The sequence below is a fragment of the Mytilus californianus genome, unplaced genomic scaffold, assembly GCF_021869535.1.
Source record: "Mytilus californianus isolate M0D057914Y unplaced genomic scaffold, xbMytCali1.0.p SCAF_9, whole genome shotgun sequence".
NCBI lineage: Eukaryota > Metazoa > Mollusca > Bivalvia > Mytilida > Mytilidae > Mytilus > Mytilus californianus.
The window spans coordinates 40,296,612-40,319,668 of record NW_026262745.1 but is presented as its reverse complement, the minus strand read 5'-3'; the positions used below and the strand labels follow the sequence as shown (position 1 = coordinate 40,319,668).

Here is a 23,057-nt window from a genome sequence, read left to right as displayed (position 1 = left end):
GGAAGGGTAAGCAGTTTCTGCTCCACTAGTTGCATCTGTTATGAAAACTTGAAAAATAAAAGAAGAATGTGTCTGAGGACATGAATGCCCCTGCTTAAGCTTTGCAATTTTCAAAGTTAAAAGGGACATAGCTCTAGAATGGTACGGGACTCACTGCCCAAATTCGATCTCTGTCTGCAAGTTTTGGTTCTTAGCATTGTGTATGAGTTTCATAAAATTTGCAGGAGGCAAACTTAAAATTAGTGTGCGGAAATAAAAATGTGATGGATGGATGGACGGAAGGACGATCAAGGGTAAAACTTAATGCCCTGTTATCTTCGATGGGGGCATAAAATAAAAAAAAGATAAATACATTACAAGAGAGCACACACTGAAATGTCTCGCCTGTTTTACTTATCATTGATTTCATGTTGAAAGTATGTTATATGAAGGTTTTACTACAAGTATCACATAAACTTAACATTATCAATGTTCTTTGAAATTGAGGTCAAGGTCTGATGAACCATGCCAGACAGACATGTACACCTTCAATCATCCCATACACCAAATATAGTGGTCCTATCCCTAATAGTACCTGAGAAACAGATCAAACCATAAATCTTAACAATGACCAATAAACCATGAAAATGAGGTCGAGGTCATAAGAACCCTGCCAGACATACATGTACACCTTACAGTCATTCAATACACCAAATATAGTTGACCTATTACTTAAAGTATCTGATAAACTGACAAAATTATGAAAAATCATTGACCAATGAACAAAGAAAATGAGGTCAAGGTCATATGAACCCTGACAGATAGACATGTACACCCTTTAATCATTCCTTACACCAAAATATAATTGACATATTGCTTATAGTATCTGATAAACTGACAAAATTACAAAAAACTCATCATTGACCAACGGACAATGAAAATGAGGTCAAGGTCATATGAACCCTGCCAGATAGACATGTACACCCTATAATCATTCCATACACCAAATATAATTGACCTATTGCTTATTATATTTGAGAAATACACCAAAGAACAAAAATTAAACATTGTCCAATGAACCATGAAAATGAGGTCAAGGTCAGACGACACCTGCCTATTTAACATGTACACCTTACAATTAATCTATTGCTTATAGTATCTGAGATATGGACTTGACCACAAAAACTCAACCTCAATCACTGATCCATGAAATGAGGTCAAGGTCAAGTGAAAACTGTCTGACAGGCATGAGGACCCTGCAAGGTATGTACATACCAAATATAGTTATCTTATTACTCATAATACATGTAATAAGAGAGAAATGAACATTACAAAAAATACAATTCAAGTAGTCACTGAAAATGAGGTGAAGGACAATGGACATATGAGAGACAGAAACTTCATAACATCAGGCATCTATATACAAAGTATGAAGCATCCAGGTCTTCTACCTTCTGAATTATTAAGCTTTTAAGTAATCAGTTAACGCCGCCGCCGAATCACTATCCCATTGTCTCACTTTCTGGGACAGAAGTGGCAGGCTAGACAAAAACCAGTAAAGCAAGGTCTACAAACAGACAAACATAGATTTACAAAGCTTTCTAGTTTGGCTCCCTTTTTTTAACAAAAGAATACTTTGTAAAACTTTTTTTAATTTTCATCACTGTCATCATCATCTTCACTTTCGTCATCATCATCACTATCATCATCATCGTTACTAGAGTCATTGCTAGCGCCACCTCCTTCAGCAAGTCCTGAAAAGAAGTCATCCTTCTTACCAGCCGATGATAAAAGTTTAGACTTATTAGATTTCTTCTTCTTTTTGTCACTCACTCTCTGTTCATCCAAATTGTCAATATTCCAGAATTTAATTGTTTGATCATGTGAGCAACTAGCCAGTAATTTTTTGTCATGTGATAGACTGATGTTCTCCACAGGGAATTTCTCATGGTCACCAACAACACCAATAATTCTATTTGGTAATATATTAATAGCTCTGGAAAAGAAAGAATTGTATTCAATGTATAGAACAAAATTTCTTTCCAAATTTGTTTATAAATCTATTACCAGTTAAGGTCACCTGGATTCCTGCAGAACTTATTGTGAAATTCAGCTGCTTTGTAGTTTTTCAGTTATCTTATCTGAATTAAATACTGTAAATTCAGAAATTATTGCGTGCATTTATTATTGTGATTTTTGAAGAATGAACAAAAATGCAGGTTAAATTATCGCAATTTTAGGAAAAGCTACATACAGATATATGTACCAGATATCAGAATGTGAGTTCTTATTATTGTGATACTCAATGAGTCGCATTATTTACATTAATAAAAACTTCGCAATAATTTCTGAATTTACAGTACATTCATGACATACAAAAAATTTGTGTACAAAAAATCTAATTTTATTGGTAAATTAGAAATCTTAATTGCTTTGATATTTCTTTTCAAACTTATAGCATCATCATCTGCTTTTGGCAACACGGGAGGCTTTGACGTAAATTTTCTTGTACAATGAGTGTTGTAAAATTTCAAACTATTGGCAAACAGAAAGTGCCTGCAAGGCAGATGTAAAAATTGCTTACATGCTACAACTCATCATTATTAAGCTGCAGACCAAATATAAAATCATTCCTTCAATAGAAGTCAAGAAAACATTGACAAAAGTTTTCTACCCGAGGTCTTTCTACGGACAGAGTTGAGTGGTTACTTGACCTGCTTTCGCCTTCGGCAATGCAGGTAATAAATGAAAATTACTTAAAAGTCTTGGGAAATGTTCATGTAAGTAATGTTATGAATAAACATGAAATATGTTGTTGAAGACAAGACTGAATGTTGACATCTAAATTTGTTACTTGGATGCAGTCTCATTGACATAAAACCAACATCTCCTTTTATTCATACTTTTAAGTTTTTATTTTTATTTCAACCAAAAACATGTTGTGTTAAAATATATCTCACAGTAAGATAAAGACAGATTCTGTGTTCATAAATAAAATGAGATGAGATAGCTCGAAGACTTAAGCTAAATGTTTATAATTCTACATATATAGAGAATAAGAACAGATTATTGCTTTAAATAAAACTCTAACCTGATATTACCATCATCACATCCACAACATATAATATCATCTGTGAGAGCTACCATGCAGTCTAAAGAAACAGGTGGAGAATTGAGGGCAGGGAACATGTCACTCATATTACCCCATTCTCCCCAATTAAACAGGTAAAATACACCATCTCCAGATCCACAAACTACTTTCTGATTGTTCTGTAATTAAAATGAGATATATCTAAGTTTACCTGTACACCCCCCATACACAAGAATTTGAAGCTGTATGTGTATATATTTGCATAGCAGCTGAATAGGTTTGGTAACATTGCATCTCTCCCCTTTCTCACTATTAACCACAAAAATGATCTTCCACTCTTCTTTCCCTGACTATATTACACACCACTTATGACAGGTTGGTGTTTATTCTTACTTTCTCTGTATCTAGTATAAAGTCAATGTAACTGACACAACAATATGCAGAGAATACCCAAAACAAAATCGTTTCAAACTTCTAAATTATAATAAATGTAATTTATAACTGATAAACAAAACATCAAAATCTATTTACTTTATCAATTTCTTAGTAACTTAGCACTTGAAAGAATGATAATTAAAACAAATTGTGGGTTATAAACAGAGATAATTTGCTAAAATATAAGCACAGAAATATTAGAGCCTTGTAACTTTGAACAGTAGTATAAGACTTCAAGCCTTCTTTTCCCAAAAGCAAATCATTGATACATTTTCATAGCTGTCAATCCAGATATTGATGGGAGCTTCACAACATAACTTCAGAAATTTCAAAATCCTACCCTTAATTTAGCAAATATATCATTAATTACCGGATTCATATATATGAATGTTGATTTTATACATATTTAAAACATTTATCATTAAATTGAATAAAGTAGGATAAAATATTATGAAAAATAACTTGAAAAAGGTTCTATGACAAATCTGTGTCTCGAAAGCTTTCCAGAGATCGCCAACTTCCAGTGTTTTGTGTTTTGAAAAGACCACACCTATACATTTTCACTTCTGAACCTTCTTCCCCACTATTTGGTGAACAATAACCATTTCAAATTCTCTTCTTATTTTCTTATCATGAATGAATATCTAGCTTGATGCTTCTAATAGCCTATAGGAGAAATATTATATGACATTATACTACCAATCTGTATATAAAATTGAAGTTCTTATTTGTATAAAATTATCTTTTCTACATCAGAGCTATCATAGGTTCAATTATGTCACACTATGATTTTACCTTCATTTGTGCTATTGATAGAAACTCTGAATCAAACAGTTCAGACTGCATTTCTAACTTTTTCCGTCTGATATTGTAGGCTGTAAGTGTACCATCGCCACTGAAAATAACATATACAATATTTTAGAGGTGATCTGTTGCAATTAAATTCAAAAGATCAAATTTTCTCATGGTTTTATAGATGTATTAAATTAAAATAAAAGCTATAATTAATGAACTGCTCATGATATGACCTTTGACATTATCTTCCTGAAATACAAGAAAAAATTAAGATTCAGAAAATCATCTAAAAAAAGAATACAGTTTGTAAGTAAAATGGAACTCAGCAAACTCTCATGATGTTTTCATATTGCATTGTGAACTAAATGTAGCCTACAGCTATGGCCCAGTCTGCAGCCTTTTTGCAAAAAGTCAGATGTAATTCTGTCAAAGTTGTCAGCTGGAAGGAAACAAAAACTATATCTGTAAGTAATCATCATACACTTGTTTACTAGACTCGAGATCTACAATCATTACAAAAAAAAGTCCATACAAGTTCAATTTTCATGAAATTATCTATGTCCAAGAGCTTTTATTTTGCCAAAATTGGTCAACTGCAATTATCTCCCCTTACCTGGTTGCTAGCAGCATTCTTTTATGTGGATCAATTCCCATGTCACTGATAAAATCTTCATTTTCTTTTATTTCAATAACCTCTTTGTTAATTCTCACATCCCAAATCTGTTCTGAAAATAACATACATGTATACTAATAACATACATGTATACTAATAACAATAAATAACATACATGTATACTAATAACAATAAAATAACATACATACATGTATACTGATAACAATAAAATAACATACAAGTATACTGATAACAATAAAATAACATACATGTATACTGATAATAATAAAATAACATACATGTATACTGATAACAATAAAATAACATACATGTATACTAATAACATTAAATTTATATTTAATTCTACATATTGTATATTGAATACTGTTTGTACCTTTTTTCCCCCATGTACTTATTTTCATGACTTAGGTATTGACAATGCATTCCTGTGTTTTTAATTTCTCAGCATTTGAAAAAAATTATCAACACATTAATAATCAGTATTGTCTTTTCATGCTTTTTGTATGATGTAGACATGAGTTGGAACATGTTAGGTACATGTAGCCTTTAGAGATTAATATCAATTGTGAGTACAGTTTAGTCCATACTTTGAGTAGTAGTTCAAAACTGCAATGATTATTTGATCATAGTCTGTAAGATAGAGATAGGTTGTGAGTGTCACATTTAATTAGCCTGGTTCATTATTTGTTACATTTTGTACTTTTCTCCTGAATTGGCTTGTTGTATTGATCAACATCTTGGTATTTTGTTTAGTCATAAACTGTTTAATTGAATTTATATCATGTATTTATATATCCTTGTGATATTAATTCAAGGATCTTGCATGCAAATACAATGTGTTTGTATATTCAAGTCAAAATATGTGTGAAAAAAATACATACCGTATATATTTTATTTTATGATCTCCGGTTTGTTTTATACTATATCTGAACAGATTATCTTATCAAAATGCTTGACATTACCTTAATCACACCATCATCATCGCCTGTTGCTATAAAATGTTCCCCAGTCACCAGCATACAGTAAACAGGACAGCTGTAAATATCATACATGTGTATTCACAATTATGTAAAATACTGAGTTGCATTTAGATATAATTTAAAGTAAGTGCTGAAAGATATTTTAAGTTACAAAAGAGAAATATAAAAATAAGGAGATGTGGTATGATTGCCAATGAGACAGCAATAAAACCATAGATCAAAGGTCAAGGATGTAAACAACTATAGGTCATGAAGGTCGCAGCCTCATCAGTTTGATACCAAGCACAAAAACAACTAACATAAAGACAAAGGACACAAGATCTAAGATTCCTCACAGTTACTGAAAGCTAGATAAAATCCCAATTTCAACTCATAAATAACTCTTGTTTTCCCAGACTAAAATATGAAATTATTATTACAATCCTTTGGTATATTATGTATCGTGAGAATTTTGTTTCATGTTCATCCAATCCCATATTTCCCTTTTCCCAACAGAACATGCTACAATAAAGCAAATGAAATCTGCAAACACAATTCACTTTATTCTTACTACAACCACTGACTTTAAATTTTTATGCATGAGTAAAAATAAACAAGAATGTGTGCATAGTACACGGATGCCCCACTCGCACTATCATTTTCTACGTTCAGTGGACCTTGAAATTGGAGTCAAAACTCTAATTTGGCATTAAAATTAGAAAGATCATATCATAGGGAACATGTGTACTAAGTTTCAAGTTGATTGGACTTCAACTTCATCAAAAACTACCTTGACCAAAAACTTTAACCTGAAGCGGGACAGACGGACGAACGGACACACAGACAGATAGACGAACAGACGAACAGGCCAGAAAACATAATGCCCCTACTACTATCGTAGGTGGGTGAAACACAAGTTGTTGTCTGAAAACTAGAAAAATGCTTGTTTCAGACCCTTTTTGGCCCCAAATTCCTGAAGGGATTGGGCAATTACCCGCAAAATGAATCCCAACCTTCTACTTGTGGTATTAAACCTTATGGTACAAATTCAGAGCAATCAAAATACTTATACACAAGTTATTGTCCTGAAACCAGAAAAATGCTTGTTTTGGGCCCCTTTTTGGCCCCCAATTCCTAAACGGTTGGGACCATCACCCTAAAAAACAATCTCAACCTTCCTTTTGTGGTATTGAACCTTTTGATAAAATTTCATAGAGATCCATACACTTAAACTAAAGTTATTGTCCGGAAACCAAATGTCTTTGGACGATGACGTGATAGCAATATACGACCCCAAAATTTTTTTGTGGTCGTATAAAAACTGTCATTCTTCCAAGTTAAAGTTAAAATGTGAAAACTTACTCATGAGCTTTTTTGAACTTGTGTTTTACACCACCAGTATTTAAATCTATTATTTGTATTGATTTGTCTTTTGATGCTGTGTATAGCTCTTCTCCATTGTTGGAGAATCTCAGACATCGGCAAGCTTTCTTATGATGTGTTAATGTCATTATCTCACTTGTGTCTCCTGTAGCAGGATATGAATATCTACAAAAATCATAAAAAAAATTACAATAAATAGCCCCTAGTATTGTTCGTCTTAAGCAGTTTGTGTTCCTTTTTGTTATCACACTGTTTGTTTTAGTTAGCAGTGTTGTATTTTATGCTATTCTATTTTCAATGTTTGTGTTGTACATTTTGTATTTTCCTTTTAAAAAAGTCTGGATTTTGTATTTATAGACTGATACATGTATCATTAAATGATGATGGCCATCATAATATTAACTAAACCAGTGAAATACACTATTTGGACAATTGAAGAAAAAAAAACATGGATATTAACCCTATCAACATGTTCTGAAATTGTTGGTAATTTCTAAACTATTCTCCATGAGCAGGTTGTATTGAATAATATAAATCTCTTTTTATACAAAATCTCAATTAAAATGACAAAATGATATATTTAAGCCTTTTTGTTTTAAAAAATGTCTTCATCTATCCTGGATTATCAATGCATGTATTTATTCTGAAAATAATATTCAAATCAATACAGTAAAGATCTGAAATTATAAACTAAAGGAGATGTGTGGTGTATGTCAATATCTGCAAACCTTCTAACTTCTAAGTCTGTGCACAGCATGGAATTCAATGTAAAGCTAAAGACTACATTAGGGTGTCTCTTATGCAGACTTACAATGTGGTATAGAGTATGTATAGGATTAACCTAACCTAACCTATGATCATAAATCACAGCTTGATTACAATATGGTATAGAGTATGTATAGGATTAACCTAACCTAATCTTTGATCATAAATCACAGCTTGATTACAATATGGTATAGAGTATGTATAGGATTAACCTAACCTAATCTTTGATCATAAATCACAGCTTGATTACAATGTGGTATAGAGTATGTATAGGATTAACCCAACATAATCTTTGATCATAAATCACAGCTTGATTACAACGTGGTATAGAGTATGTATAGGATTAACCTAGCCTTTGATCATAAATCACAGCTTGATTACAATGTGGTATAGAGTATGTATAGGATTAACCTAACCTAACCTTTGATCATAAATCACAGCTTGATTACAATATGAATAGCATGACATTTTGTTTTTAAGTTTTGAGGTAAATACATGTACGATTTCAAAATCCAAAACTATTGAGAAAAGTTAAGTGTAGATATACATGCTCATGGTAAAATTGAACTGAGTGTAACTACTGGTACGTACAGTCTAATATCACCCTCCATATCTCCTATTGTTAACACCCCATGGTAAAATTGAACTGAGTGTAACTACTGCTACGTACAGTCTAATATCACCCTCCATATCTCCTATTGTTAACACCCCATGGTAAAATTGAGCTGAGTGCAACTACTGGTACTTACAGTCTAATATCACCCTCCATATCTCCTGTTGCTAACACCCCATGGTAAATTGAACTGAGTGTAACTACTGGTACTTACAGTCTAATATCACCCTCCATATCTCCTATTGTTAACACCCCATGGTAAAATTGAACTGAGTGTAACTACTGGTACTTACAGTCTAATATCACCCTCCATATCTCCTATTGTTAACACCCCATGGTAAAATTGAACTGAGTGTACGTAACTACTGGTACTTACAGTCTAATATCACCCTCCATATCTCCTGTTGCTAACACATCTTTCTTTGGATGAAAACACAAATCTACTGTAACATTGTCTGTTTTAATTGTATTTGGCTTGATATCCATCTACAAAAAATGTTACATTGTTGAAAAAAATACCAAAACCTATTGTAAAGGGCAGCTAGCCAGAATTTAGTCACGAAAGAACCAGATTGACTATTTGCCTATGGCCAATTATAAATTCTGTTGAGGTATATTTCATATTGAAACTGATTGGAGGATCTCTGACAGCTTACTTTAAATCCACATTTTGCTTGTGACCACTGCATATAATTATGATCGTCAGCATAAGGCAGTCATGGCATTCCATAACAAGGTGTCATTTGTCAAAATGACCTGCTGTCTTGAAAAGCATCTTGTGCTTTAATTTGTTTCCATATATTATCAATTAATGCATGTATAGTTCTTGTTCGGACCCATTTTCAACTAGTGCACATGATTAGCTTGTAAGTCTGTGTTGAAGACAACTGACAATTTCATCTATGCTGACCTATTTGCAGATCTTGTTTTGCTGATCATTTTTGCTTTTTAAACTTTTTATCTGTCTATTATAACGATTATAAGTTTTCAAAATAATAGACAATAAAATGCTCCGCTGGGCGCAGCTTGATACGACCACAGAGGTCGAAACCCTGAACAGTTGGGGCAAGTATGGACACAACATTCAAGCTTGATACAGCACTGAATTTGGATTGTGATTAAATATTTGATACAGCATAGGTTTCTGACACAGAATGAATGTGGTCTAAGAACTTAAAAAATTTTAATTTACCTATTCAAACCATATCATTATTATTTGCTTTTATATATAAATCAGTAATAACCCATTTATAAAATGGAAAATTTTAAAGAAAAAAAAATCCCTCCCCTAAATTTTTTGAACCCCCTAATGATTCATCACCCCCAAACTCAATCCCAGCCTTCCCTTTGTGGTATGGTACCTTGCAGTACAATTTCAGAGAGATCCATACACTTGAACACAAGTTATTGTCTGGAAACTAGAAAAATGCTTGTTTTTAGGCCCCTTTTTGGCCCCAAATTCCTAAACGTTTAGGGCAATTACCCCCAAACTCAAACCCAGCTTTCCTCTTGTGATATGGAACCTTGTAGTACAATTTCATAAAGATCCATACACTTACAAGTTATTGTCCTCAAACTAGAAAAATGCTTGTTTTTTCCCCCTTTTTGGCCCCTAATTCCTAAAATTTTGAGGCAATTAACCCTAAAATTCAATCCCAGCCTTCCCTTTGTGGTATGGTACCTTGCAGTACAATTTCAGAGAGATCCATACACTTGAACACAAGTAATTGTCTGGAAACTAGAAAAATGCTATTTTTGGCCCCTTTTTGGCCCCTTATTCCTAAACGTTTTGGGCAATTATCCCCAAACTCAATTCCATCTTTCCCTTTGTGATATGGAACCTTGTAGTTCAATTTCAGAAAGATCCATACACTAACACACAAGTTATTATCATGAAACTAGAAAAATGCTTATTTTTTGCCCCTTTTTTGGCCCCTAATTCCTAAAATTTTGAGACAATTACCCCCAAAATCAATCCCAGCATTCCCCTTGTGATATGGAACCTTGTGGTACAAGTCAGAGAGATCCATACACTAACACACAAGTTATGTCTGGAAGTTACAAAAATGCTTATTTTTGGCCCCTTTTTGGTCCCTAATTCCTTAACTGTTGGTACCATAACCCCCAAAATCAATCCCAACCTTCCTTTTGTGGTATTGAACCTTATTGTAAAATTTCATGGAGATCCATTCACCTAAACTAAAGTTAGAGTGCGAAAACCAATGTGTCTTCGGACGACGACGACGACGACGACAACGACGCCAACGTCATACCAATATACGACCAAAAAATTTTAAATTTTTGCGGTCGTATAAAAACGCAAAACTAGAGGCTCTAAAGAGCCTGTGTCGTTCACCTTGGTATATGTGCATATTAAACAAAGGACACAGATGGATTCATGACAAAATTGTATTTTGGTGATGGTGATGTGTTTGTAGATCTTACTTTACTGAACATTCTTGCTGCTTACAATTATCTCTATCTATAATGAACTTGGCCCAGTAGTTACAGTGGAAAATATTTTGTAAAAATTTACAAAAATTTACAAAATTTATGAAAATTGTAAAAAATTGACTATAAAGGGCAATAACTCCTTAAGGGGTCAATTGACAATTTTGGTCATGTTGACTTATTTGTAGATCTTACTTTGCTGTACATTATTGCTGTTTACAGTTTATCTCTATCTATAATAATATTCAAGAAAATAACCAAAAGCTGCAAAATTTTCTTAAAATTACCAATTCAGGGGCAGCAACCCAACAACGTGTTGCCTGATTGGTCTGAAAATTTCAGAGCAGATAGATCTTGACCCAATGAACAATTTTATCCTGTCAGATTTGCTCTAAAAACAAGGAATTATTTGAATCTGGAATAATTTTGAATTCTGGAAAATTGAATAGAAATGTATGATGAAAACTAACCCAACTAAATAGGGTTAGCCATGCGTGCATGGCTAAGGTTAATTTTACTTTCACTATCATTTCAGTATGAACTAACTAACCCACCTTAGCCATGCCCGCATGGCTAACCCTATTTAGTTGGGTTAGTTTTCATCATATATTTCTCATCAATTTTCCAGAATTCAAAATTATTCCAGATTCAAATAATTCCTTGTTTAAATGCTTTGGTTTCAGAGATATGAGCCAAAAATGGCATTTTACCCTATGTACTATTTTTAGCCATGTTGGCCATCTTGGTTCGCAGTCTTGGTCATCGGACACACTTTTTAATATAGATACCTAATAATGATTGTGGACAAGTTTGGTTAAATTTGTCTTAGTAGTTTCAGAGGAGAAGATTTTTGTAAAAGATTACAAAAATTTATGAAAAATGGTTAAAAATTGACTATAAAGGGCAATTACTCCTTAAGGGGTCAACTGACCATTTTGGTCAAGTTGACTTAATTGTAGATCTTACTTTGCTGAACATTATTGCTGTTTACAGTTTATCTCTATCTATAATAAAATTCAAGATAATAACCAAAAACGGCAAAATTTCCTTAAAATTACCAATTCAGGGTCAGCAACCCAACAACGGGTTGTCAGATTCATCTGAAAATTTCAGGGCATATAGATCTTGACCTGATAAACAATTTTACCCTCTGTCAGATTTGCTCTCAATGCTTTGGTTTCAGAGATATAAGCCAAAATCTACATTTTACCCATATGTTCTATTTTTAGCCATGGCGGCCATCTTGGTTGGTTGGCCGGGTCACCGGACACATTTTTTAAACTAGATACCCCAATGATGATTGTGGCCAAGTTTGGTTTAATTTGGCCTAGTAGTTTCAGAGGAGAAGATTTTTGTAAAAGTTAACGATGACGGACGCCAAGTGATGAGAAAATTCGTAAGGGTTCCGCGGAACCCAGTGTCTCGCCTACTTTTGGTGTTAATCGCAGGGCAGGCTCAACAAAAATGAGGAAAAAAATTAATAAAAATATTTCTCTCTATACTATCTTTTGATTGTAAGTAGCTTCTGTCCAAGTTTGGTAAAAATCCAGGATAATTTATGAATCTAATAAATGTTTTAAAAACTTAAACTGCAGAATGTATGTAATGTTGACTGGAAGAAAAACTAAGTCCATTTATAAGTAAAATACTGAAAAAATGGAACAAAATTTTATCAAAATTTCCTTCTAGATACTAGCTTTTGATCATAAACAAGCTTCTGTCCAAGTGTGGTACAAATCCAGGATAGTTGAAGAAAGTTGTTAAAATTTTAAAAACTTTAACCACAGAGTGAATGTAATGTTAACTGGCAGAAAAACTAAGTCCATTTATAAGTAAAATACGGAAAAAATGGAATTTTTTTTTTACAAAATTTACTTCTGGATACTATCTTATGATCATAAACAAGCTTCTTTCCAAGTTTGGTAGAAATCCAGGATAGTTTAAGAAAGTTATTAAAATTTCAAAAACTTTAACCACAGAGTGAATGTAATGTTTCCTGGCAGAAAAACTAAGTCCACTTATAAGTAAAATACGGAAAAAATGGAATTTTTTTTTTACAAAATTTACTTTTGAATATAATCTTATGATCATAAACAAGCTTCTGTCCAAGTTTGGTCGAAATCCAGGATAGTTTAAGAAAGTTATTAAAATTTCAAAAACTTTAACCACAGAGTGAATATTTGTGGACGCCGCCGCCGACGATGACGCCGACGGAATGTAGGATCGCTATGTCTCGCTTTTTCGACAAAAGTAGAAGGCTCGACAAAAAGCTTACTTGGCCCTTTGGGCCAGGTGAGCTAAAAATGGTAAAAATTGTCATGAAAGGGCAATAACTCCTAAAGAGAGTTTTATACTGAGGATTTCCGCAATGAGACTTATTTTCAAATCTTGTCTTGCTGATCATTTTTGCTATCTATTTAAGTTTTCAAGAAAATAGGTAAAAATGAATAAAATTTGTAAAAATCATCATTAATGGGCAATAACCCCAATCAGGAGTCGACTGACAATTTCTCCAATGTTGACTTAATTGAAAATCTTTATATTCTTGCAGATAATGTTTCCTATATAAAATTTCTCTCAATCATACCTATCTATCAAAGTTTTCATAATGGGAAAAAATGATAAACTAGAGACTCTAGAGAGCCAGTGTCGCTCACCTAGATCTAGGTGCATCTTCAACAATGGACACTCTCCAACATACCTTTGAGGATTAGAATATAATAGATTCATTTGATCTTTTATTTCTGATCATTTTTTCTTTTAACAGTTCCTCTCCATTTTCTTTAGTTTTTGCCCAAAACACAAATAGTAAAAAAAAATTGTCATTTAAGGGCAATCACTCCTATGAACATGATAAAGAGTCTTCTACATAGTCGGCAAAATATGACTGATTTGATAGTTTTGCTTTTTGAAGTGTCTTTCTATCTTTAATAACTTTCAAAATGATTTTTGTAAAAGTTAATGGATGACAATGGACTCTAAGTGATGAGAAAAGCTCACTTGGCCCTTTGGGTCATGTGATCTAAAAATAAACTATTTAGTCTGCAAGTCATGGTATCAGGATAAATGAGCTAATGTTCTTAGATGTAAAAATAAAAGTGATTCCAGATGAAAGTAAAATAACTTTTAAGCTTGACAGAAGTAATTTACCTATTTGATTTAAAATTAAATCATAATTTCCTGTCAATATGCACATCTACGTAGTATGTCCTTATTATCTGAAAAGATTTCATGAAATTCTGTTGTGTGGTTTGAGAGGAGTTGTGATGACAAACTGTTGCAGTAGTACATTAAAGTAAATAAGTTTAAAGGGGCGTAACTCCTAGAAAAAGAATTGAATCCTAATTTCCTGTTGATATGCACAACTATATAGTATGTCCTTATTATCTAAAAAGGTTTCATGAAATTCTGTTGTGTGGTTTGAGAGGAGTTGCGATGACAAAAGGTTGCAGTAGTATATTGGGCAAATAAGTTCAAAGGGGCGTAACTCCTGGAAAAAAAATTGAATCGTAATTTCCTGTCGATATGCACATCTACGTAGTATGTCCTTATTATCTGAAAAGGTTTCATGAAATTCTGTTGTGTGGTTTGAGAGGAGTTGCGATGACAAACTGTTGCAGTAGTACATTAAAGTAAATAAGTTCAAAGGGGCGTAACTCCTAGAAAAAGAATTGAATCGTAATTTCCTGTCGCTATGCACAACTACATAGTATGTCCTTATTATCTAAAAAGGTTTCGTGAAATTCTGTTGTGTGGTTTAAGAGGAGTTGCGATGACAAAAGGTTGCAGTAGTATATTGGGCAAATAATTTCAAAGGGGCGTAACTCCTGGAAAAAAAATTGAATCGTAATTTCCTGTCGATATGCACAACTACATAGTATGTCCTTATTATCTAAAAAGGTTTCGTGAAATTCTGTTGTGTGGTTTGAGAGGAGTTGCAATGACAAGAAACAGGACTGACGGACTGACGGACGGACAGACAGACAGACAGACAGACGGACGTATTATGATTATTCGTGAAAATTATGACAATACTATTTTCAACAAAAAACTATGACAATTGGATTTATTGATGTCAGTACAATTCTATCCTGCTTTCAAAGTTTGTCTGTTGAAAACATGTGATGAATTTTAAAATCTTGAAAAGATTTATAGACAAGCTTCCCATAACTATGATTTAAACAAAAATCTAGTTTCACTTAATTGAACCTAAAGTTGTCATGACAAATATGTTGATATTCTTCATTGCATACTTCCAACTCTTCATTTTTTGCCAAATGACATTACAATATATCATAATATATATTTAATTGAGTCGTAATAAAACTCAATGTACCATACAGCATGTACAGTATAATACATGTAATATATGATAACTATAAAATTGTATGGAAATACATCATCACACATGAAAAGTAGAATACTATATTAAATATTAACATTATATTTTTATGAAATATAGGTACATAATTAAATGCTAGTCAAAACAAGGATTTGTATTACTATACAAATCCTTGGTCTAAACAAGCAACATTAAATTTATGTTCTTCTAATGTATTAATTAAAAAAATCCTCTATGAATTATTTATGTATTTTTTTTCAAAAGATGACAAATAAATATAAGCTTTGGATATTATATACAAACACAAATAAATGAATAGGATTCAAACATGCAAGTGTAAACATGGTAAAAGAAAACTGAAAATTACCAGTTTATCAAGCAGTTAGTTGAGCATGTTGGGGGTTACTTTGGTGTATATGTTTGCTAACTTATGAATTTTTTTTTATCAATAAACAATCGTTCACTGCTTTTTAAGCAAAAGAATCAAAATGCAACCTTATAATTTTACATTAAAAAATTTTCCTTTTCGTTGTAAAATAATACTTTGTTTAGAGCAATTCCATGCACATTAAATGTTAGAAGAATAAACTGGCATGACTGGAGGCACCAAAGAGCTCCAAAGAGCCTCCATCGCTCAACCAGCTAGGTCTATGTGAATCTTCAACAATGGACACTCTCTGACATTGTGAACTAGAAATGAATTCATAAAAAAATCTCTTTTTGTAATTCTTGTATTGCTGTATACAGTTTCTCACTATCTTATTTAGTTTTTGCAAAAAACATGAAATACACAAAAAAGGTTAATCAAAGAGCTGAAAGCTCTGAGGAAAAATGACGCCACTGTCTCTAATATTGTGATATTTTTTATGCAAGTCTTGATTTTCACATACCGTAATTAGTTTAACATTCCAACATGTCTCATAAGCATATAATTGATATTCGTATATGTGTGTGTTATGTGAAGATGACAACTGGCTGTTTTTTTAGTACAAATGTATAGGTCAAGACTACCTGAATGATCTACAGTATCCAATGACTACTGGCTGTTTTTTTCTATAAATAAATAGGTCAAGACTACCACAATGATCTACAATATCCAATGACTACTGGCTGTTCTTTTGTACTAATAAATAGGTCAAGACTATTTGAATGATCTACAATATCCAATGACTACTGGCTGTTCTTTTGTACATATAAATAAAGACTACCTGAATGATCTAAAGTATTCTAAGTAATGTGATTTTTGTCTTGCAATTACATTTTTCTAAATCAAGAATATAGACTACTAGTATCCTTTTCAAACCAGATGATTATGAAGAGCCTGTTGTTATCAAGCTCTTATACCCCACATACTAATTAAATAAGTTACTAGTGACCTAGTTATTTCTGTTACTTGAAGCAAATTATATTTCTGTAGATTTAGACAATAGTATAATATTGTTTTACTAGTTTTATTTCACCTTGAAGATTAGACAAATAGGGATACTCCTTTGATTTTTTATTTCATGTCAGTCAGGTCGCTTTATATGAAACTTGAAACCACTTCTCTGCCATATTGTTATTTCATAACAACTCTGCCCTTGACCATGTTGACCCATGTAATTGATATTCATTCTTTAACCATATATCATAGTCAGTTAGTTTTTGATTTTGCACTCCCACACCACCTTTCAGGTCAAATGTCTGTCTCCATTTAAGTTAATGACATTGAACAATCATGGTATTAAACACAATTCCAATAGTGATAATGCTGTTCTAGTAGGTCACCATATATTCAACTCGGGTAGCATTCCAGTTATTGAAATTTGTGTCAGATTAGAACAATGATCTAGACCTTTAGGAATGGATCTTACAATTTAATATGGAGCCATAGTATGGGACCCCTACACGGTAACAAAAAAAAAACAAGCTTGAAAAGATACAACGTCAAGCGGCAAAATCTATCACCAGAAATTACAAGTCAAGAGAAGATGGATGGGATACGTCTCTAAAATGCTTGCCTAACTGGAACTACAACAAGATCTCCAGACAAGACGAACAAGGAGTTGAAGCCAGAAGTTAATATTTATGTAAAAAGTAGTTGAGGGGCTGATTCCCACTATTGAACCATACTGTCATTCTATAATATTATTGCGTAAGTATGTCTGTATTGTCCTTGTTATTGGTCCATGTCTTGGTGTATTGGTCTGAGGCGAAGCCGAAGGCCAATACTGCTGGCCGAGGACCAACAATAAGGCCAATACAGAAATACATGTAATAGTATCTTTATTAATTAACTACAGTGTTACAATATTTTTTTATTTCATTTCACAAGAGATAAACATTTTTACCTTGAAGTGGAACGAATTATAGTTATCTCGTACTATTGTAAACTCGTACCAATGTCAACTCGTACCACCAAAAAGAAACTCGTACCAATGCAAACTCGTACCACTGCTAACTCGTACCACGGTAAATTCATACCATTGTAAACTCATACCAACTTATTTAAATGCATTCAAATGGTGTTTAATGATGAATATATATTTCAATTTCACTCAATACCTCTGAAGTCTGTAAAATTTATATAATTTGAAATCACAATGACCAATTTGTAGCTTATTTTCCTTGGCTAATTGGATAGAGAAAACTGTGGCAGATTGGCTTTGTTGTCTCCCTTGAATAGTCCCTTTATTTAACTTTTACTGACAACTATTTGATTTAATTTTTAATCATTCCAAATTATTATTAGTAACATTGAATAGATTTGGGTAGTTTTCTATTGTTTCTAAAAGGAATTTTATTTAATGAAAGAATTTATTTATTGTGTTTTAAAAGGTTTTAAATTGTTTATGAAAGTATGAAATTTATTTATATACAATATTTATCTCTTTGTTGCTCAAGTTGGCCATAATTCTATCTCATTGAAATCATTTAAATGAAAGGTCGTCACAGTTCTTCCCCAGTGTCATTAATCACCTCTAGCCGTAGATTGGCATCGCTCCTTCAGTAGATGTAAATAATTATATATGAAATTGATACAATGATGTGTCTAATGCTATTGTGACTGGTAGGAATTTAATATATTTATTAACATGGTAATTAAGAAATTACATTCGTATTTTTGTCTAAGTTATCATTAAAATCTGGTACAAAATTCAAGAAATTCAACTTTTTTTATAAAGATTTTAAAAAAAATCATAAAACATTCTTATTTATATTGAATATATTTTTAATGGTACGAGTTTGCAGTGGTACGAGTTCTGAATGGTACGACTTCCCAATGGTACGAGTTTACGCTGGTACGAGTTAACTTTTAGTGGTATGAGTTTGCAATGGTACGAGTTAACTTGCAAATCCAAATCTCAGTTTCTTTTTATAATGATATGGTGCCGTTTCCATGCATCTTCAGCCTTTTCTCATCTGATGAATTTTTCTACCCTTTCCAGTCACTATAAAATGTTACAACTTTAATTTAGACACAACACATACATAATAAATTGGAAATGGAACTGCCATTGCATGTGTAATGCAAATATATTTAAAAAAAAAATAATGTAAGAGTTGAAATTGATACAACTATCCATAAGCCAATTGACCAAAGAACGAAGATTTGCGCAATTTACAGAATGCATATGCCTGGTTCGGGTTTAAAAATAAAAGACCGTTTACAAAACTTGAGAAGCGAAAGTGAACAGTAAAAATCGACATGATGAAATATTATGAGGTCGTCAAGAAATGAACTTTGTGATAATTTACTAGTTCCCTAGACCTGAAATAATTCCATCGTCTACTTTCAAAATGCTTTTCAAATGAATGGGACCGTCTTTAACCTAAAATATATGCCATACTGAATGTTTCAGCTTGTTTATGGTGAGTAAATTATAACTGCGTCGTACAAACAACTGTTTACTTTCAGTTTGAGTTTATCGTGACTTACGATCTAAAAACTAGAGACGTTCCGAAATCCTGTTTTGGCCGGATCAGAACTCGGCCAATACGGAAAAAAAATCTGTATTGGCCGAGTTGAAATCTTATATTGCATATGCAGTTTTCATCATTTTAAGTACAATAACAGTGTAGTTAATTAATAATGATACAGTTACAGACTCTGCTGCTATAACTTTGTGAACAAAGATTCATACGCACCGCGTGGGTATAACTGTATTACTAATTTCCGATTATTAAAATCTTCGTAAATCTTGATAAAGACCAGTTTCTATCCAATGGATATCAAAATGATTCCGATTATTACTTTTTTAATGATTGTTAAGTTGAAATGGCATGAAAGGCTGACATTATTTAGGAGAACTATTTTGTCTAGCGATTGCTGATCATTGGAGGGTAAAAAGTCCAACACCATAACAAAACGGATCTATTTATCATGTATACATACCGATTGTTTACGATTGTAAGACATGTGCATAAAAGTGAAAGCTCGAATAAATATGAAAAATATAACAAAGGGATAGCTCCAAATACCATTTAATAACAAAAAACATATGGACAGGTCAAGATATCTTTTTGGTAAATAAAATAACGTATGTAAACTGGTTCCCGTCCGACTACAACACTTTAACAAAGACTTTGTTCGAGTGTAGCGTAATACAAGCAGATTCCAGTTAGTATGTAAAATAGTAAATATGAAACCGAGTGCGGTAGGCGGAGGCATAATCAACTTCCGTTAGTTCTGGTCAATGGTATCGGAAACATGCCTCTGATAGCGTCATTTTCCAAAAAAATTGTCATTTAAGGGTAATCCCTCCAATAGAGGTTACAAAGGATTTCAGCTAAATTTGACTTCTTTGTAGATCTTGTCTTGCTGATCATTTTTGCTATTTAAAGTTTCTATCTACATGATCTTCATGTATCTTTTATAGTTTTCTAGATAATACATTGTAATAGACAATAACAAAAAATTGGTCAAAATCATCATTCAAGAGCATAAATTTAAACGGCAAGAAGAAATCAGTGACAATTTCAGCCATGTTGACTTATTAGTAAATCTTGTCTTGCTGATCATTTTTGCTATTTAAAGTGTCAAAATCATCTGACATTCTGAAAACAGCCTTTTGATGTCTTTTTTAAGGCTATGCATGGTATAGAAATATGGTCACCCCTTGATTTTTCTTATCTGGCAGTAAAACCCTTAAGTTGGATGTCTGTTTGGCTGAAAGGTACATGTATGTATAAATATACAACCACACAGGGAATTTAAATATCAGTTGCCCTTAGAAGAACACTAGCAAAAACTCTCTTAGGGACTGTCATGGTTAGTTGCCTGAACATCACAAAGCAAAATCTCCTTTCCAATGTATCCTTGGTTTCCAAAGGCAGACCAAATTTCCCAACCTCCAACCTGGTTGTCATACAAATGTACCTATTTTATTGATCTGAGGACCAGGGTTGGCAAAAACCCTGGTTTTATGAGTATTGCCCAGCCCGGTGGGAAATATTGGGAAAACCCGGGTTTTACTGGGTTTTACTAGGGTAATAATGGGCAATACTGGGTAATATGAAATACTGGCCTGAATTTTAAAGAGGATTAATCACTAATGCAATACAATAAAGATTTTTATAAAATAAGATATAGTATTTTAATTTATAAGTTCACTTGTTTGAGACTCTTAATATAAAGTGTATAAATCTGAGAAAATATTAATTGTCCAGCAACTCTTATTAGACAAGTTTACATGAAGACACATAAGACAAATGTGAAAAGCTTTTCTTAATAATCCTCCTTAATTTCTATCTAATCACCATTTTGTCTTGATCATGTTGATTGGTCAAAGTGTTGACTTAGAGTCAAAGAATTTAAATCGTTTTTTTTTTTAATAAATATAACTAATATTAAGAATTAACAATCATATGTCATGTATGTAAGGAAAATTACTTTTAATAATTTTTTGTTCATTACTAAAAATGTTTACTAAGTTTTAGCATATGTTTAAGTACATCACTAATTAATAAGTAATTGTTCAGATTATAATTACACATGTATGTTTATATAACAATAATCAGCCTTTTGATTTCTATAAGTGTTTATGGCCTTTCCCCTTAGGGTGTTTATTTAGCAATATGGTTGTATAACAATTAGAATTTACAATTCACTTAAAAACTGCAATAAAATGCATTTTTCAAAGTTTCAAATTGTATTATTGAAACAAAGCTTGGAAATTAACAAGGTATCCTGAAATGAGCAAAACTTGTATGCTGCCTACATAGAATTAGTGGAGAAAAGTAAGAAATTAAAATTTAAATCTTCAGGAATGACTCTCAATCATTATCTCTATAAAATGTATATAGTTAGCTATAATACTATTAAACTACAACAAGTTTTTACTATCTTGTGTAAAAATAAGCTTGAAAAATTATATTAGCCAGTATTAACCAGTATTACCCATTTTTGGGAGAATTGCCCAGCCAGGGAAAACCCTGGTTTTCCTGCCCATGTAATACTTTGCCACCCCTGCTGAGGACGAGTGGTCTCAGTAGTTCACCTACAGTGATGACTAACCTGACAACACATTCTGGCAAGTTGCGCATGATTAAAGACTGGTAAAAAAAACAATACTGTTGAATTGATTGAGTTTGAGGTGTTGGTCACTTGAGACTTGGGAGATCTGTAGACCAAAAATTTATGATGTCAGGAAGGCATCTCAGTGAAAAATTAAAACAACCTTTCAAGACGTCATAATTATTTGGACTAGCTACATGTAGGAAAAGGAGATCTCTAAGAGACTTTGCTGTGAAGATATCTGGCACAATTTTAGCCAAGAGTGCAGAAAGAATACACCTTATAGCTATTCATTCCAATCCGGAAAAAACAGTTAATTTTTACAACTTCCTGTTTGGGTCAAGTCTTGCAAAAACAAAGGTCATCAGTAACGAGCTAAGGAAGGAAAAAGTATAGAAAGCAAACATTTTGAAACTTTGATAGATTATGATCCACTTTTTAAAAACACAAATTAAAGTAATAAAAATGCTTTGTTTGAAGTGTATGTTTATGACGGTTTAAACATTTCTCTTTTAAAAGTTTTATGCATAATACATTGTTTAAACAGGGTCCCAGATAGCTTAACTGGAAGAAAAAGTTGTGTAACTTTAGAACTTTTCCGAATTTGAATTATTAGCGATAAGGTGTTTTGTATTCTGAATATGCATAAAATATTTGCCACTGGACATTGAGCAAAAACCAATCAACATGTTCAATATCAATGATGATTCATGGTATTTCAAAACTCTAAAACAGACAGTTAGGACAAGATGACTTTATAATTTGTTGAGCTGTATCATATTATTTCATTATGCAGTATTAATTATTGTGTGTAGTACTGTTTGTGCCAATAAAATATTTTTATTTGTATATGACTATATCCATCAAAAAGTATCATGTAACCCTCACTCTGACTCATAGTTTATAATTACATATGATGACTTATATAATTTACATCATTGACAGCATGATATTTTTGACAAAATAACTTTTTTTAAATACTAGAAATGATTATATAACATGTTTACAATTTGTCTCCTAAGCTTTCAGTTTCACACGTGCACCTGTTTACGTGAGTCTGCAAAATAATATTTTACAAAATGAAATCAAAATCTGAAATCATTTTTTTCCCTCA

At 32.3% G+C, this 23,057-nt stretch overlaps 1 protein-coding gene across 6 annotated transcripts; it reads right to left on the bottom strand.

Annotated features, from left to right (window-relative positions):
- Window positions 1–1,611: 1,611 nt before the first annotated feature.
- LOC127716360 (WD repeat-containing protein 55-like) lies at window positions 1,612–23,012 on the bottom strand. Of its 6 annotated transcripts, XM_052222539.1 has the most exons (8): window positions 22,951–23,012; window positions 9,031–9,140; window positions 7,256–7,441; window positions 5,897–5,969; window positions 4,914–5,020; window positions 4,301–4,400; window positions 3,071–3,249; window positions 1,612–1,975 (listed from the first exon to the last, which is right to left on the bottom strand). In XM_052222539.1, the coding sequence occupies exons 2-8, from the start codon at window positions 9,138–9,140 to the stop codon at window positions 1,630–1,632; spliced, it is 1,101 nt and encodes a 366-aa protein (XP_052078499.1). In that variant the 5' UTR covers window positions 22,951–23,012; the 3' UTR covers window positions 1,612–1,629. The 6 variants fall into 6 exon arrangements, with proteins under 6 accessions (XP_052078499.1, XP_052078503.1, XP_052078501.1 ...); XM_052222543.1 differs by lacking the exons at window positions 9,031–9,140; window positions 22,951–23,012 and adding an exon at window positions 8,948–9,005; XM_052222541.1 differs by lacking the exons at window positions 9,031–9,140; window positions 22,951–23,012 and adding an exon at window positions 8,869–8,933.
- Window positions 23,013–23,057: the final 45 nt, after the last annotated feature.